This window comes from Zootoca vivipara, chromosome 14, assembly GCF_963506605.1.
Source record: "Zootoca vivipara chromosome 14, rZooViv1.1, whole genome shotgun sequence".
Taxonomy (NCBI): domain Eukaryota; kingdom Metazoa; phylum Chordata; class Lepidosauria; order Squamata; family Lacertidae; genus Zootoca; species Zootoca vivipara.
In genome coordinates this window covers 54,362,588-54,380,915 of record NC_083289.1, presented here as the reverse complement: position 1 = coordinate 54,380,915, position 18,328 = coordinate 54,362,588, and the positions used below count along the sequence as shown (strand labels likewise).

Below are 18,328 nucleotides of genomic sequence, written 5' to 3'. Positions count from 1 at the left end.
GGCGTTCCACAGGGCAGGCGCCACCACCGAGCAGGCCCTCTGCCTAGTTCCCTGCAACCTCGCTTCTTGCAGGGAGGGAACCACCAGAAGGCCCTCGGAACTGGACCTCAGTGTCTGGGCAGAACGATGGGGGTGGAGACGCTCCTTTGGTGCTCAGATAAGAGGGGACAAAGGACAGCCAAACGCTGCAGAACACCAACATGCTGAAAGTGATGAACTTGGCTTCGTTGAAACTGTCTGGCAACTTCCTGGCCAGGAAAGCCATGGTGAAGCTGACAATGGCCAGGAATCCCAGGTACCCCAGGACACAATAAAACATGGTGGCAGAGCCTTCGTTGCATTCCACGATGATTTCCTCCGCCAGAGAGTTCATGTCCACATCTGGGAAGGGAGGAGCCGTGCAGAGCCAAAGAGCACAAATACTGGCCTGAAGTGAGCAGCAAGCCAGAAGAAGAGAGTTGGCAAGAGATTTCCCCACCCATTTCCTCATCCTGGATCCGGGTTTGGTGGCCATGAACGCCAGAACCACCGTGATGGTTTTGGCCAAGACACAAGACACCGCAAGGGAGAGGATGATGCCAAAGACCGTTTGTCGTAAAGAGCAGCTCGCTCGGTGAGGCTGGCCAATGAAGAGCAAGGAGCAGAGGAAGCAGAGCAACAGGGCAAGGAGCAGAGTGTAGGTGAGGTCCCGGTTGTTGGCTTTGACAATGGGAGTGTCCCCGTTCTTAGAGAAGACGCCAAGGACCAAGGCTGTGACCACAGCAAAGAACAGAGTTTCATTGAAACTGCCTGACAACATCCTATTATTAACATTAGTTTCTAATGTTTAATGTTTTACTGTGATTTTATAATATGTTGGGGCTAACTATTCCTGGTAAGGAAAGCCACAATAGATCTGGAAATGGCCAGAAATCACAAGCCCCCTAGGACTCAATAAATCATTATAAGACACCCTTCAATGCATTCCACTATTATTTCTTCTGCTCGAGTGCACATGGCAAAGCTTGGAAGTGGAGGAGAACTAAAGAGCCATATAGCACAAAGAATGACTGGTATGAAGGAGCATCCAAGAAGAATAGAGTTGGCCAGTTTGTCACTCACCTGCCAACCTCAGGGCAGCCCTCGATCTCTCTGGGTGGGCACAATACAAGGCCACCTCAACACACACAGGCCAAATCCCGGCTCAGCACAAGTTGGCCCCATTTTGTCTGGAATATGAGATTTGACCTAGATTATATATCCCACAATTAACTCAGGAGAGTAAGAACATGCCCCTGTGACATTCAGAGTTGTGTGCTCTATATAAATCAGCAGGTGATGTTTTTCACAAACATTGTCACCTGCAATATTTGAAGATCCAGGCACATCAAAAAGCAAAGAACATGGCACACAGGTAAAAAGATGGCAATCCTGCCTGGTGATGGTGTGTCAATCTGTGCTTTATCCTGAAGAGCTGTCTTGCAAGGAGCACAGATGTTCAGTGATGATGTCATAGCTAAAAGAGTGAGATTTTATTATACTTGTGTACTCAAGATCACCTAATACGGAATATTAACCTTTTAAAACCACCTTGTAATCATGGCAGTAAAAGGGAGGGGTGATTGTGCAACTAGGTTGATCTAGGAGGAGATGGTCTTTCCAAAATCCTGGCCCTATGCTGCTTAGAACATTAAGTATCATTATGGGTACTTTGAATTGTGCCTGCAAATGTACTGGCAGCCAATGAGATAGTTTGAGCAGTGGAGTCCCCTTCTCCAGGAAACTGGCCCTGGTCCACAGTCCGACCACAGCATCCCAGGCTAGATGTGGTTTCCAAATACTTTTCAGAGGCAGCCCCACATTAATGGACAAGTCCAAATTTAGTGTTCAAATGTTAAGCATTTCAGTGTGACGGGATACACATAGGATATTTGTCTGGCTGAGCGAGAAACATTTTGTGTGAGTTGATGAGCTCTGCCTGGGTGCTTCTGGCCCCAGTGAGATGTTGATATGATGACACCAAAGCGTCGGAGACAGCAGATGCGTCGCAGAGAGAGAAGAGCAGGTTTCTTTCTCTGCAGGAACTCAATTATCAGCTGATTGCCAAAGTTTATTTCATAATTAGAAAACTGGCTGCCGGCTTTAATTGCGCTTTCTGCTGACAATCATAGCTAACGGCACAGCACAGCCTTGCCTTGGGCTTTGGGGAGTTGAGCCTTTGGGGTTTGGCATAAGGTGGAAAGTACTGTGTCCAGATAAACACATGTTACAGTTAATATCATGTAAAATCTAAATGCTGTTTACAATGCAGGACAGAAAATTGCACAGCAAAGTTTAAAATAAACTAACTAGTTGCCATACTGAATGTCAAGTACAATTACGATAGCTGGATCTGTGACAATTGCTCCTAATTGCAACTTCACATGGCATATGTGATGGCTCTCCATCAATTATCTCTAATTGCAGGGTCTTGACATGGCTTTTGCTCTGGGGAGCTGCCCCTTGGAGAGGGCGCTGCAGATGGCAAGAGCAGCATTCAATTAGACAGTTTGACACTAGGGCACTTGCCAAGGCAGAAAGGAACTTTGATTTAACGTAGATGAGAAAATCCTTTTTTGAAGGATTGCCAACCTAGATCATGGTCTCTTCTAATCCAGCTAGCCCATTCCTACAATGACAAAAGTGCTTTATGTATGTGCAAAAGACCAAAATCATCTGCCATGAAATGTTGGATTCTGTCTTTAAGGCCAAGTCTGGGGAAACAGCCCCAGGGACTGAACTGGACTCTATCTGGTCCTTGAAACTCTCCCCAGGCCACACCCCTCATGGGCCCTGATTCACAGGCTGTATCCAATGCTGGTTATACGCAGAGTAGACCCAGTCCCAAAAATGAGCGTTATTTTCAGTGGGTCTAAGCAGACCTACTAGCATTAGATGCAATCCTGAGTGTTTCTGCCCAGCTGGACAGTTTCAGAGCTGTCAGGGTTCATCTTGGATTGGAGGTGGAGGGGGGACCTCTCCTTAACACCCCAGCATCAACTGACTTGCAGGGAGCTCAATTGAACTTGGTTACATCATGCCCCCCACCCCACCCCCATTCCTGCTGAGAACTGGCTGGCATGGCCAAACCCTGCAGAAAGCTCAAGATGAAACTTTCAATCCTGCCTGGTTTGGGTGCACCAGTGAGTCCCACCTGGGAACTGGCTGGCACTTCCAAATGCTGCAGAAAGTAGGATTCACACACACACACACACCCTCTGCACCAGCTTCTGTGAAAGAGTTCAATCCTTCCTTATTCTACTCTGGCTTCTTACAAGCCACTTAGATTTGTTGGCTGAGCACATGGAAGGCTGAGTTTTCCCTTTGGGTTGCAGACTCTTGCATTGGATAGAGTGGCTGGAAATGAGGATGCAGAACACACCCTGTTGCCCTTTTATCCCTGCCCAAAATAATGATGAAGTTGATGGTGCTTCTCATTTAGGTGGTGTAGTGATGGTTGAGTAGCTCATGTGCCCTAAATTCAGCGTACAGTATGAGAAAGTGCTGTTCTTGGGGAAATTTCAGCACCTAACGCTGGACAGCTCCCTTAGCCTTGAGGTGCCAGTGAGTCCCCATGGAAAACTGGCTGATGTACCCTAACCCTACGAAATGGAGGACAGAAGTGCACATTGACCAATGTGGGGGAGGGGGGGATTCAATCCTGCTTTGGCAATTTGTTCCCCCACCATCCTGGGCTAGCATTAATCGGTGGGCTGGAGAGTCCATTTGGCAATCATGCAGCATCTTTATGATGTCAGATGATTGGCAGGTGGGTAGGACCTCCCTCCTGCCAAAGTTGGCCTGCAAATGCAGGGGAGATAAAGATCTGGCCCACCAGGATGAAAAGGCTCTCTGACCCAACGTATCCTGCATACCAGCCGTCTCCAAGCATATCAGCACAAACATTTTCAGGGGTTCTAGGGGGGAAATGTCTGATCCATGCTATGAGCCATAGTGTGTAGCCATTGCAAGGAGGACAAATTTCAAAAAGTAAAAACCAGGACAAGTTTGGTTGCAGCTGGGGCAGATGAAGGCATCGGTTGTGCTGCTGCAGATGCACCACAGCATCTCTTCTCTCAGCGCTCCTCCCAGCAGCTGTTCCTCTTCTGGTCACTGCTGTGGATGCACCACCTGACCATCTGTCTCCAGTACCATATTGGTTGAGCTTTTTTAAGACAAACCCCAAAGTTACCAAAAAAATGCCATTTTTTATTCCCCCTGGACATCAATTCCGGATATATTGCAGCCCTAATTTAAGGAGCATTAAATAATGTGAAGGTAGAGGAATGAGGTTCATATGCGCTGCCCTGTTCATCATCCTAGAAGAAAGAATGATGTGGAGAAAATGTCATTAATTATAACAGACCATGGGTTTCCGGCCATGTCACAAACTCAATGGCGGGCAGCGAGGAGGTTCAGGCAAGGGAAAGCCAGGATTTATGAGGAAAAATCCTTGCAATGTTCTCCAGTGGGGCCTGGGGAACTCACTGCATCCTGCTGTGCCTCTCAAGCCCATGTCTCCCAACATGAAAGGCAGAGCAGGTGCGACCTGGGAGTGTGTCCCTGTCATGGATGAGCCTCTGTGGATGAGAGCCAGTGTGGTGTAGTGGTGAAGAGCGGCAGACTCGTAATCTGGGGAACAAGGTTCACGTCTCCACTCCTCCACATGCAGCTGCTGAGTGACCTTGGGCTAGTCACACTTCTTTGAAGTATCTCAGCCCCACTCACCTCACAGAGTGTTTGCTGTGGAGGAGGAAGGGAAAGGAGAATGTTAGCCGCTTTGAGAGTCCTTCAGGTAGTGATAAAGCGGGAAATCAAATCCAAACTCTTCTTCTTCATCTTCATCCGTCTCTGGCATGATTTGTGGTTGGTTCCTGCATAATTTGGACAATGTCAGCATAGGGTCAACAAGTGAACACTCACAGCTGACTGATTTGGACGGTGGCCCAGAATTGGGGAATGCAGAGGGGGAGCAGAGTGACCAGTTTAGAGAGATATCAGGAAACAGCTCTCCCAAAGCTCTTAAGATGTCACTTAATAGGAGAAAAAAAGGTGTGGTTCCCACAGAGGGATAAAGGGAGGCGGAACAATGCCGAACACTCAGATGAGTCATCAGACTAGTCGTAAGTCAGTGAGAGCAGTGGCTTGAGACTGTAGCTTGTTGTATTTTGTTACTGTAAATAAAACTTCTCTTCAACGTTGAAACGTGTGGCATAGCTGCCAAGTTATCCCTTTTTTACAGGGATTTTCCCTTATGCTGAATAGGCTTCCTCGCGAGAAAAGGGAAAACTTGGTAGCTATGACGTGTGGGCATCTTGAGGTCGAGACTTAACAGCCAATTGGCATTAAGCAAGAGGCGCTCCTGGACCAACATATGCTAATGGGCTGCAATCAGTCTCCTGCCAAAAGGACTGGGCTTGGCTCTTTGAAGGTATCTGAATGTTTTCTTTGAAGCCTGAGAATCCTTACAACAGCTGGGAAAGGGAGGGGAAGACAAGGTGCTTTGTGCTTTCTTATGGCTTTCAAATGGTCTCCTTTTTTCCTGTCTTCCCCTGATAAGGAAAAGGATGTGTGTAGCCGCTGCTATGTTATTCTGTTGGTTACTTTGGGAAAAGGGGGAGAGGCCTTTGATTTACGCTCAACAAGGAATTTAACAAGGTTTTACTATGCCCCCCCCCTGACCGAAGCTGAATGGACTTTATTTAAAATTATTCCTGGAGTGCTGTTGAATGCAGGTGGGGGGGGGGAGAGAATGAACTACTGCTGACCAGATGTGGCAAAGAGGCTGAAATTGAGAAGAGATTTTGTTTTTAACTGTGTGCTGAGGAAGAACTCCAGAGCAGAATTTTAATGGCGTTTGCATATGCATTCTGTGAGTTATTTATGGCTGCAGCTCGTACACTGGTCGACAAACATTATACCATCCATATAAACACTGCAAATAATTTAACAATGGAAGATAGTCATTAACTCTCCCAGCACACAAGGTCTGGAACCAACACATACGTGAAAGGGAAGACTTTTTTATAAGATGTAATGGAGGTGCAGTTTGTAGGGTGGAAAAAGCGGCCAGCTGGAACAATGGTTTAACAGCAAGTGAAGGATGTCAACTGGCTCTAAGAAATGATGCGGCAATGTAAGGAAATGATGAAGATCATATGTTTGGAACAGGAGTGGGAAACCTGATTTTAAGAAATTGTATTAAATTAAATTAATTTGGTTTGATTTGTAATAATTAATAAAAATGAAAATGAGGGAAATAAATTATAGCAGACCATGACAGGGTTAGCAGGCCAAAGTGGTAAAATGAAGTTTTGGTTTATAACATTTCAAACTCCATATAGGCTGTTTTATGCTTGTCACCCACCGGATGGGGGATAATCCACAGATAAATTCACATATCAAGGGCACAATTCTAGACTAACGTTTCACTGGCATATTATTTTATAAATGCTGGATTTTATTTTGTATGGCCCCCTGGAAATTGGGGTCTATGTATTGCAATCTAACCTCCCAATGGATAGTGCTGAATGTGGAGTACAATGAGAATATCCGTTTTAATGCTGGTTTCACCATACTAGATGGAAGAAGCTCACAATGATGTATCCGTCTGCATGAAGACTGGCCACACTCAATATTAAGTAGTTTTAGTGATTCTAAACCACTTTCCAAGGTGGGAAACTGTTGCAAGGACTGAGTCCCCTAACCTCAATTTCTTGTTCTATTCAATATTCTAGCCTCTGGAATTATACCAGCTGACTTATCAAACTTATCAAACATAATTAACTGGCAGCCCACACAGCCTGCATTGCAACAGTTCAGTCCTGATGTAACCAAGTCATGTCTCACCAGGACCATATTTGTATGTGAAATATACGTGATTTTGTCTGTGACTGATTCCGCTCTTTCCTTGGCCAGAGGTAGCCTGCATCTACCAGGGCATGCCATGTCCTCTTCAAAGGAGAAAATAACACTTGTAGAGTTGTTGTTTTTGTTAATGGGCATATAAACTCTTTTGTCGTGTTATTGTAACACCTCAAAAGTTACCAATCCACTAAGGAGGTGATTATCTCACAAATCATTGTGAAAATTATTGTTTTCCTTCCTGAATCTCAGTAGATTTCCAGAGTCCACTAACAAGATCAACAATAATAGCATGTGGAAATATTATAAATGTTGTTCATAAATGGTGTTGGGGTTACAAAGTGCTTGGTCTTTTGCCTGATCATTTCTCCCTTATATGTTAAGGTGTGCTTTGGCCAGCTGATTCTGCTATGATCTAAAACAAAAAGACTGTGCAATGAGTAATTATGTGCCCTGCTCCTTCTTTTTCTGCAGTTAACCATCCAGTTCAGAGTTTCTTAGTCTAAAATAACGCATCTCTAATCTAGGCCCCCGTGTTATTTTGGACTAGTGTTTTGTAATACTTTCATACTGGTCATTCTTCTTCTGCTTCCATATTTTGTGAGGCAGGGAGAGAAACATTTTGCCCATTTCAAAGGGGCCTAGGTGTGGAGACCCTCAGACAGGCCAGGCTTTCAATCTGTACATGCTGAGTCCTCCGCCATTCATGAAAGACGGCAGCGAAATTCATGCTTTCAGAGAATGCATGAAGGGGAGAAGGCAAACTATGGTCGTCTCCGTCCTGAGGACACATTTCCTCACCAGGATCACAGCAGCAATAGTGCTGCTTCTTGTAATGCTCCCATATAGTGTGTGCAAGGTGCATTCTATTAATTGCAGCATATATGACGATCCCCTTCCTATACCTCACAAATATTATCAGCCGGGTGATTTTGTCATTGGAGAGATTGTTTCTCAGGTCTTCCTCTTTCAAGACAGTCCCTCGTTCACAGAAGTGCCCACACAGATGTCCATTGGTGAACCCGTGTAAGTAAGGAACCCTTTATTTTTCCCAGGTCTTCTGTTGCCTTAGATTATAATGTGGTCTTATCTTTATGTGGTGGATGCTTCATTAATAAGATTCACTTTTCAGTGTGAGGAAAGCTGTATTCCAGCAGTAACCAGTGCTGAAAAATGATTTTGCCTGCCTCTTATTTATGTTATGAGAATATTTTGTGCCCAAGGCCGATAGACATGAATGGAACTTCTGAAACATCTCTAGAGCAAGGCAACAGTGAAGCGTGACCCTAGTGAGTCTTTGAGACATCAGTCCACCATTAGTTGACGCCTGTCTTTCGTTTCAGCTGTCTCTTCCATTCATATCAGTCTGTGTGGGTTTCCCCCCAGAATTGTTTCACTTCATAAGATTATATTGTACAACACAGTAATGTATTAGAATAACAGAATCTTAGAGCTGGAAGGGACCCAATAGTCATCCAGTCCATCCTCCCTGCAATGCAGGAATCTCAGCTATTATCTCAGCTATTATTTTGGAAGCTTTCACCCCAGCAATGTTCCCTGACTGAGTGCAGGTCCAGTCACACAGAATGGAGACAGAAACACTGGCCTGATATGCAAAGCACATTCTAGGTTGCAGAGCATATTCTCTACCATGAAGCTACAACCATTTTCTGACCCCTATTTCCAAATTTCGCTAACTCTTCCCCTATCTAATCCTTATCTTCATGTTTTCATAATGTTTTAAAGTTCAGCTTAATCATGAAAGTAGTTGGTGGTGGGATGCTGAAATCAATACATGCCTTTTCCTTTCAGACAACATCCCACAGTATGCTGGGCTAGATCCTGGCACCATGATGCAGGTTAGCCAACCCTGGTCTAGATCTATTAGTTCCTCATAATGTAGCAGGAAATGGCTCTTTACTCAGAGTCTTTTCGTACAGCGGAATAAATGTTTCAAGAAATCCTCCTTATATATTTCATCTAATAGATTATATCCTGCAATAACTGTATTCTATTTCTCAATATTTTCAGACTTTTTAAAGTTCCAGCTCAACCATGAAAGTAGTCCGAGGTGTAATGATGAAAGCAAGAAATGCCCTTTCCTTTGCCTCATTAAACAGACAGTAACTCTCATTACAGGTCCGTTCCTAAGAACTACCAGCACATTCTGGCTTTGCTGCTTGCTGTTCAAGAGATCAATGAGAATCCCCAAATCCTACCCAACATCTCTTTGGGCTTCCACATCCTCAACAGCTACTATGTGGCAAGGACGACATACAAAGCCAGCCTGAGCCTCCTTTCCACACAACACAGGTTTGTTCCCAACTACAAGTGTGATACTCAGAGTAAACTGATAGCTGTCATTGGCGGACTTGCTACTGAAACCTCTGCCAACATGGCTAGCATTTTTGCCACCTACAAGATCCCACAGGTGAGACAAATGCATTGATGGGAATTTTCCAACAATGGCTCATATTTTTGCGTTCTTTTAATCCATACAACACACCCTCCTTCCTTTCAGCTCACATATGGATCATTTACCCCAGTGCAGGATGACAAAACATTGTTTTCTTCCTTATATCAGATGGTCCCAAAGGAAGCTCACCAGTACATTGGGATAGTCAGGCTCCTTCACCATTTCAGATGGACATGGATTGGGCTCTTTGCAGTGGATGATGAGAATGGGGACAGGTTTTTGCACACAGTGGTTCCACTGCTTGATCAGAATGGCATCTGCTATGCCTTCATACTAAGAACAGCAAAGAGGACATTTATGGAAGAGCTGATAGACACTGTAACTTCCCAACTGGAAAAATACCCACTTCTTCAAGATAGAAAAGTCAGTGCATGTTTTGTATATGGAGAAGATCCTGCCATGCCAGTTTTGAGAATGTTGTTGTTTTTCGCAACATTGTATGCATTGCCACCTGTGGGTAAAGTCTGGATTGTTACATCCCATTGGGATTTCTGTGCAACATCTATGCAAAAGCTTTGGGATATAGAAAGCTTCCACGGTACCCTATCTATCACGGTTCGCTCAAGGGAGCCACTTGGATTCCAAAGTCTTCTTGAGATCATTGAACCTTCTTGGGCAAAAGGAGATGGATTCATTCAGAATTTCTGGGAGCAGTCATTCAGCTGTTCATTAAGACATTCTGATGGGAATGTGGAGGGAAAGAATACCTGCACTGGCCGGGAGAAGTTGGAGAGTCTTCCTAGTACTCTTTTTGAAATGAGCATGTTTGGCCACAGCTACAATGTCTACAATGCTGCGTTTGCTGTGGCGCATGCTTTGCATGTCCTACGTGAATCCAGTCCCAAGCCTAGTCGTTTAGTGGAAGGAGGGAGGCTGACATTTCAAAGTTTGCAGCCATGGCAGGTAATTGCACATTGAAAGCAAAAGTCTATTTTTCAAAACTTTCAAGCGTGCCATGAAATATATTTTAGTATATCCTTAAACTTTCTTGATCTTGCCTAGTTATTTGGAAACCTTTAATTTGAATCTGAGTTTCTTATTTCCTCCTTCTTCCAAATCTACTTTCCTTTTCCATCATATCTCTTTTACACTGTAAGCCTAAAGACCACAGCTGTCTTTTTGTAAGCTGCTGAAAAAGCCATTTTTGGAAGAACATTGGGATATTATATTTCTAAATAAATAATTATTGAAACTAAACAACCAACATTATGATAGCACCTTCTTTCAGCAAGGTGGCACACCCTGCCATTCTATTAACATTTAAAGTTGCACAAGGACTTTATAAACATACTGTATTTTGCCACCAGGATGGCAAAATTTAGATCCTGGAATGTTGTGGCAAAGTTCCTTGTGGCTTGACTCTTGGCAGCTTGGCATGTCTTCATTCCAGAGCAAGGCAGCTTCTATAGCTTCTGCCCTGAAAATCCTGGAGGAGTGGATACAGGCAGTGGAGATGGATAGGGAATATGTATCTGTGAGCAAAGCATGGTCTTCTGGGTCCATCACAGAGTGGCACCAAACATTTTGGGATTTCTGACTATCCTGAGGGTGCAAAGACAAAAATCAGAAAAGGTTTATTGACCTCAAAATATGCTCATGGGTTTTGTGATGCACCCAGATGCCATTGCGGGAAGCAGGACACTGGCCTAAATGGACAGGACAGTTAACATATCTCTCCATAGAGATGGCAGTATTAAGCACTAATACACCTGATAATATCAAGTCACAGTGTGGCATCAAATGTAACTCTGTTGCGAAATCTGATGTAATATGAATGCATTGTTGGGATTTCACTTCTTAACTTTCTTCAGATAATGTCTTGCCAAAACAACAACACCAACAACAACACCTCAATGATGCTTTATTTCATTTATTTTTAAGACAACTTCACAGGGCCATTTCTCCTCTAATTACTGTGTCAGTTTCTTTGGCTGAATCACTGCTTCTTCCTAGCCCTACTTTGTTCTTACTCATTATGATTGTGGTAATATAGTACAAACTCATGATCCGCAATGGAACATGGCGTGGGTGTTTTCCTACTCCGTTCCTTACTGTTCCAGTGGATGTGGAGGGGGTCGGGGTGGGAGAAGAAGCCTCAGAATATGGCACCAGATACAACCTTGGTCAAGAACATTCCAGATAGACATTTGCACCTTTCCTTGCAGAGCTTTTTTATTCCCAATGTGTTTCATTTTCTCCTTCACTCAAGCTGCATGACTATATAGGGAGGATCTTGTTCAACAACAGCGTCGGCGAGAGTGTAGGTTTTGATAGAAATGGAGAACTGATTGCAGATTTTGATCTTACAAACTGGGTCACTTTCCCCAACGGCTCTTTTGTTAGAGTAAAAGTTGGACGATTGGCTCCTCGGGATCCTTCAGGCAAAGAGTTAACAATAAATGATGAGCAGATCGAGTGGCATAGAAGTTTCAACCAGGTGAGATGAAGCTGCAGGTGCTGGAATGTATGAAATAACTGGTAATCGTTCCATTTTTAGCATCTGCCACGGGCACTGCTGCGCGACGGGCGGGCGCAGCTGCATGGCGCCCCCCTGGCGGCCTGGTGCCCTGGCGCCCGGCGCCCTGTTCTTCCAGGTGTGTTGGCAAATGATGTTGATCTCAGTTTCATGTTTTTGGACAGGTTGTGCCCCTTTCTGTGTGCAATGACTACTGCTATCCTGGCTACAGCAGGAAAAAGAAGGAAGGGGAGAAATTTTGTTGCTATGATTGTGCTCCATGTCCTGAAGGGATGATCTCTCACCAGATCGGTAAGAGAAATAATGTATAGTAACTGGGGAAACGGGCAGAAAAAAATAAACTAGCCTTGTTGAGCGCCTGCTTTTAAAACTCTTTGGTGTGCAGAATGAGAAAGCCAAGCTTCTTATGCAGCATGGGGAGTTAGATGTCTTTAGCTGTCAGTTTCTGCAAACGGTTGTTGGTGACACAGCTAAACAGAATGATGGACCACCTCTGAGATGTTCCTTTTCTACAATGGGGAATTCTTGATTCTCCCAAGCACGCCAAAAGATAGGGCTATGAAATCAGAATTGTAACTGCTAATCTGTAGGGGAAGGCATTACAAACATTCCTTAGAGTAATGGACTGAGATGGAGGGCTGACCAAGCCATCTTCATGGATCAGGCCAAAGTCACAAGAGACAAATGCATATTTTAGTTTCATCCATAACCTTTGGAATCAGGACATCCGGAACCATGGCAGCTATTATGAAATACAGGAGGGAAACCCTTCAAATTCCTCTTGGATTCATGAGGTAATTCTATTTACATATTTAAACTTTAGCCATTTGGAGGAGGAAAAAGGCTGTTTGCTGTTTTCCTATGATTTATTATTATTTTTAATAATTTATTATTAATATCCCTTCTTTTTCCCAGATCAGGACTCAAGGCCGTTTACACAAATGAGAACAAGACAGATAAAATGCAAAGAGCTAAAAACATATTTTAAAAAATCATTGCAAATACCGTAATTGAACTGCAATTCTATTAAAATACAGATAATAAAAACAAAACAGCATGGCCCTATTTAAAAAAATCTTAAAAAAACAACAACAAAAAACCTGTCATTCCCCAAAGGCTTGTAAGAATAGAAAAGTATTCACCTCCCGGCGGAGGGACTAGGAGGGAGCCGTTCTAACTTCTCTGGGAAGGAACCTCCAAAGTCTGGGAGCAACTATTAATATAAATTTTGCAGGACCATCCCCTGCTGGGGAAGAAGTAGCTTTTGAATAGAAACAACAAGAAAACTTTCTCTTTTTGTGATTGTGTTACTGCTTCTATTTCTGCTTATGGGAATTTTATTCTTCCCATATCAGATGGGGAGAATCTTAGGCAATGTCTTGTCAAATCTGGTCTGGAACATTCATGGATGTATTCAGATCTGAATACTTTAGTCTCAGTCCTACATGTGAGGTTAAGTCTTGAAATGTTTCAATAGCTCTTTCTTCTTTTCAGACATGGCTGCCTGCATCAAATGTCCGGAAGAGGAATACCCAAATAGTGGCCAAAATCAGTGCATTCCCAAGGTGTCCAGCTACCTCTCTTATAAAGAACCTTTAGGAATCACTCTGGTCATATTGGTTGTTTCTTTCTCTTTGATTACAACTTCAGTACTTGGGATTTTCATGAAGCACAGGGACACTCCCATAGTCAAAGCCAACAACCGGACGCTCACTTACCTCCTCCTCATTTCTCTCCTGCTTTGCTTCCTCTGCTCCTTCCTCTTCATTGGACAACCTGGAAAGGGAACCTGCCTTCTCCGACAAACGGCTTTTGGCATGATCTTCTCTCTGTCCCTTTCCTCTGTTTTGGCAAAAACCATCACGGTGGTTCTGGCATTCATGGCCACAAAACCAGGATCCAGAATGAGACAATGGGTGGGGAAAGGACTGGCCAATTCTGTTATCCTTTCTGGCTCATTTATTCAAGCTGTCATTTGCATGGTTTGGCTGATTACTTCTCCTCCGTTCCCAGATAAGGACATGAACTCCCTGAAAGAGGAAATCCTAGTGCAGTGTAATGAGGGATCAGCCTCCATGTTTTACTGCGTCTTGGGATACATGGGCTTCCTGGGCATTGCCAGTTTCCTGGTGGCTTTCTTTGCCAGGAAGTTGCCTGACACTTTCAATGAAGCCAAGTTCATCACTTTCAGCATGTTGGTCTTTTGCAGTGTGTGGCTGTCCTTTATTCCAACGTACCTAAGCACCAAAGGGAAATACATGGTGGCTGTGGAGATCTTCTCCATCTTATGCTCCAGTGCTGGGTTACTGGGTTGCATTTTTTTCCCCAAATGCTACATCATTATCTTAAGACCGGAGCTGAACAACAGGGAACATTTAACAAGGAGAGAAAAGTAAAGAATTTCAGCTTATAAATTTTTGCTGCTTCATCACACTGTTGACTCATGTTAAGCTTGTGGTCCACCAAGACCCCTAGATCTTTTTCACATGAACTGCTGGTAAGCCAGGTGCTCCCCATCCTATATTTCTGCATCTGGTTCTTCCTGCCTAAGTGCAGAACCTGACATTTGTTGATATTGAAATTCATCTTGTTAGCTTGTGCTCAGTTCTCCAATCTGTTCAGGTCATTTTGAATTCTGATTCTGTCTTCTGCAGCATTAGTTCCCCCTCCCAGTTTGGTGTCATCTGCAAATTTGATGAGCATCCCCTCAATTCCTTCATCCAAGTTATTTATAAAGACGTTGAACAACAACGGGCCCAGTACAGAACCCTGCAGCACCCCACTTGTCACTTTTTTTCTAGGATGACAAGGAACCATTCATGAGTTGGGTTTGGGTTCAGTCAGTCAACCAGCTACAAATCCACCTAAAAGTTACCTCCTTCAACCCACATTTTACCAGCTTCCTCGTGAGAATATCATGGGGGACTTACTGAAATCAAGATACGCTACGCCCACAGCATTTCCCTGATTCACCAAGTTTGTAATTCCTTCAAAGAAAGAAATGTGATTGGTCTGGCATGACTTATTTTTGAGAAACCCATGCTGGGTCTTAGTAATCACAGCATCCTTTTCTAAATGCTCACAGACCGACTGTTGAATTACCTGTTCTGGGACCTTCCCTGGTATCAATGTCAAGCTCACCAGTCAGTAGTTACCTGGGTCTCCCCCCCCCTTTTCATATGTTTTCATGAGTGTTATCTTCATGTATGAAATAAAGCTTTATCCCTTTAACATACACTGCATAATCTTCCTCATACGAACTGTGAAAATGAAAACTCTTTCCAGTTGTGGTGCTTCCTTGCTGAACTGAGATAGCAATGGGCTTTGCTGGTTTCCATATTTAGTTTAAATTAGCTCAAGTGAAAACAAAAAGGAGAGTCTCTTCCCATCAAAAACTGGCTCTCTGTGCCTGAGCTTCTCATCCCTGACACTTGCCTTTCTTCATTCCATTTAATCTATATTAAAAATGTTGGAGTTTCCTCAACAAGGTTCCCAATGGTTGCCCATATGCCCACACATGCAACCACAGCCACAACCTTTGCTCACGTCAACAGCCTGAGCATTAACCACTGAAACATGTAACATGTAAATACAATACAATAAGTAGTGTGTCATGGGAGGGGGTGGGGAGAAGGGTGTTCTGGGTTAGTTTTTCTTCTTGGTTTTATTGTGTATTTTGTGTTTTTTATCTTGCATTTTTATGTTGTGAACTGCCCTGAGAGCTACGAAAGAAAGGTGGTATACAAATTTTAATGATGATGGTGATCATGATAATTACTTACCTACCAAAGGCTTGGCCAAATAAATAAATGACAGCAAGCTTAAGAAAAACTGAAGTGGTGTGCTTGAGTGGTACATCTATCGCCCCCTGCCACCAATATAAACTATATTTATAAAAATTGCCAACATACCCAAGATGACTCGTGAGTGACAGGAAAGATGGGTTCCAGGTTACATTGATTAAAATATAACAACTGTAGAATGTGCAATCAGAATAATTCAACCAAATTAACCGAAGCCAAAGAGGATCCCAACTCTCCCATCTCCTGCGCCAGCTGGCAGCTGCATGCTGTGATCCTGCAGCAAGGCCTGAGGAAACTCCTCCCCCCACTGTGTGCTCCTAGGGTGGATGAAGCTGGGATTTGCACCATGGCCCCATTGGGGAACATTCACCCCAATGTGCCTGACAGGCCCAAACACCAATCGGGGCAGCCTGATCTTAGATATTTCCCAAAATATACAAAACTCACCCACCTGGACCAAATGCCACAGGAGGCGATCAGCTTCTGCTTGTTCTCCTCTACCCACAAAGATACAAAAGCTTAAAAAGCTCTTTGCAGAGCCTCCAGAAAAACAACGTTATGCTCTACAGACAAGTGAACAACATAATATAACTTTGGGGTGCCAAACGTAATGCAACTTTGGGGAATGTATGCACTCCCATGTCCTGGAACACAAGTTTTAATCTTATGTATGATCTTCCTTCCATCAGCCTTATTAGGGCGATGGGCCTCCTGTCAGACCCACTTTTCCAAAAGCTCAGACCACAGAAGCATTATTTGATGCTTTAACTTGCTGGAAGCCGCCCAGAGCGGCTAGAGAAGCCCAGTCAGATGGGTGACATAATGATGATGATGATGATGATGATGATGATGATGATGATGACTACTACTACTACTTCAGGGACAGGGAACTACAACTGCGTCCAACACTCAGACATGCAAGCTTGCTTGTGGGCCCAAAACAAAACTGAATGGCCAAAAAATAGGATAATGGCAAGGTTCAGCAGCCAATGCGGATCAGCTGAAATGAAGAAAACTGTTAACAACCATAGAAGATATAAGCAAGCCTAACTCTTGAAGGCTGCTGACTGCCAAAGGCAATGGCTTGAATACCTTGGCCAGAAACCCTGGCCTGAGCCACAACTGTTGCTGCCCCAGTTCAGAATAAATGCCTGCTGAAAGATCTTGGGTTGCTGTCCATGGCCAACCAGGCCCTTCTAAGTACAGACAAGACTCAGTACTGTGTAAGTGGGGACCAGTCCACATGGATTAAGAAGGGGCCATTGCCCGTGGGCTGAGTCAACACATCCCTTAATGGTCACCACTATACAAAGACAGGGGTGTAGGCAACTGGCCAACTCAACAGTAGCTCCCCGGCCCCTTTGGTCGGCCTTAGTCTGCCTCCAATGCAATTGCACTCCTGTGGAGTGATCACCACGTCTCCAAAAAGCAGCGCTTTGCCAGAGACGTCTTGCAGTTTGCCATCAATTCACTGGAGTGAAAGGCTCCATAAAATGCCAATAAGGCTGCAATAGGAAACAACAAACTCTCATAACTAGATGAGGAGAGGTTAAAAATGATAAAAAACAAAATAATAATAAATGTGTCTTCGGCTATGTCTGAAGGAAGAGGAAGAACAAGCAAGTGGGAGATCTCTGGGTGGAGAAGATGAAGAAATGCTATTGGGTGACAGAGGAGGCAAAACTGCTCGACATTTACTTTGTCTCTGCCTTCACCCAAAAGGAAAGCAGTGCCCCAACCTCATGATAACATAATAAAGGGTGTAAGGCGGGAGCTGTAGGCCAAGGCAGGAGAAGAGGTGGTAAAGGAACGGCTAACTACTTTAAATGAATGTAAATCTCCAGGACCTGATGAGCTGCCCAGAAGGGTACTAAAGGAGCTTACAAATGTAATTTCAGAGTCCTTGTCTATGATCTTTGAGAATTCTTAGCGAACAGGTGAGGTTTCTGCGGACTGGAGGTAAGCAAAGGTTGTCTCCTTCTTCAAAAAGGGGAAGAAAGAAGACTCAAATAACTACCGACTAGTCAGTTTGATGTTGATACAGTACCAGGAAAGACTCTAGAACAGGTAATTGAACTGCTGGTCTGAGAGCACTTAGAAAAGGATGCTGTGATTACTAAGACCCAGCATGACTTTCTCAAAAACTAGTCATGCCAGACCAATCTCATTTCTTTTTTATAAAGTTACAGGCTTGGTGGATGAGGCGTAGCGTATCTTGATTTGACAAATCCCTATAATATCCTTTCAGATAAGCTGGTAAAATGTGGACTAGATGATGATTGACCAAATGCAAAGAGTGCTCACTAGTACATGTGGAAATGATCCAAGGGTCTTATCAGTCTTCAAACTTAACATGAGTCCACAATGTGACGTAGCAGCAAAAAAAGAGCTCATGCTCTTCTAGGTTGCATTAACAGAAGCACACCATCCTGACCAAGGGAAGTCAGAGTCCCACTCTATTCTGCCTTGGTCAGACCACAACTGGAATCCTGTGTCCAGTTCTGGGCACCACAGTTCAAGAAGGATGTTGACAAGCTGGAAGGTGTGCAGAGGAGGGCAACCAAGTTGACCAAGGGCCTGGAAAGCAAGCCTCATGAGGAATGGTAGTTTAGCTTAGGAAAGAGGAGACTGAGAGAAGACATGATAGCCAACTTCAAATATCTAAAGGGCTGTCCCATGGAAGATGAAGCA

The 18,328-nt window shown here is 44.0% G+C and overlaps 1 protein-coding gene across 1 annotated transcript; it reads left to right on the top strand.

The window, feature by feature from the left end:
- Positions 1 to 512: 512 nt before the first annotated feature.
- On the top strand, positions 513 to 14,230 carry LOC118092897 (vomeronasal type-2 receptor 26-like). Its single transcript, XM_035131566.2, has 5 exons — positions 513 to 613; positions 9,022 to 9,313; positions 11,568 to 11,795; positions 11,999 to 12,125; positions 13,329 to 14,230. The coding sequence occupies exons 1-5, from the start codon at positions 513 to 515 to the stop codon at positions 14,228 to 14,230; spliced, it is 1,650 nt and encodes a 549-aa protein (XP_034987457.2).
- Positions 14,231 to 18,328: the final 4,098 nt, after the last annotated feature.

Coding starts and splice junctions, on each gene's coding strand:
- LOC118092897 (XM_035131566.2), top strand. CDS start 513: ATGAACGCCAGAACCACCGTGATGGTTTTGGCCAAGACACAAGACACC. Junction 614..9,021: donor CGTAAAGAGCAGCTCGCTCG/GTGAGGCTGGCC, acceptor CTCTCATTACAG/GTCCGTTCCTAAGAACTACC. Junction 9,314..11,567: donor CCACCTACAAGATCCCACAG/GTGAGACAAATG, acceptor CCTTCACTCAAG/CTGCATGACTATATAGGGAG.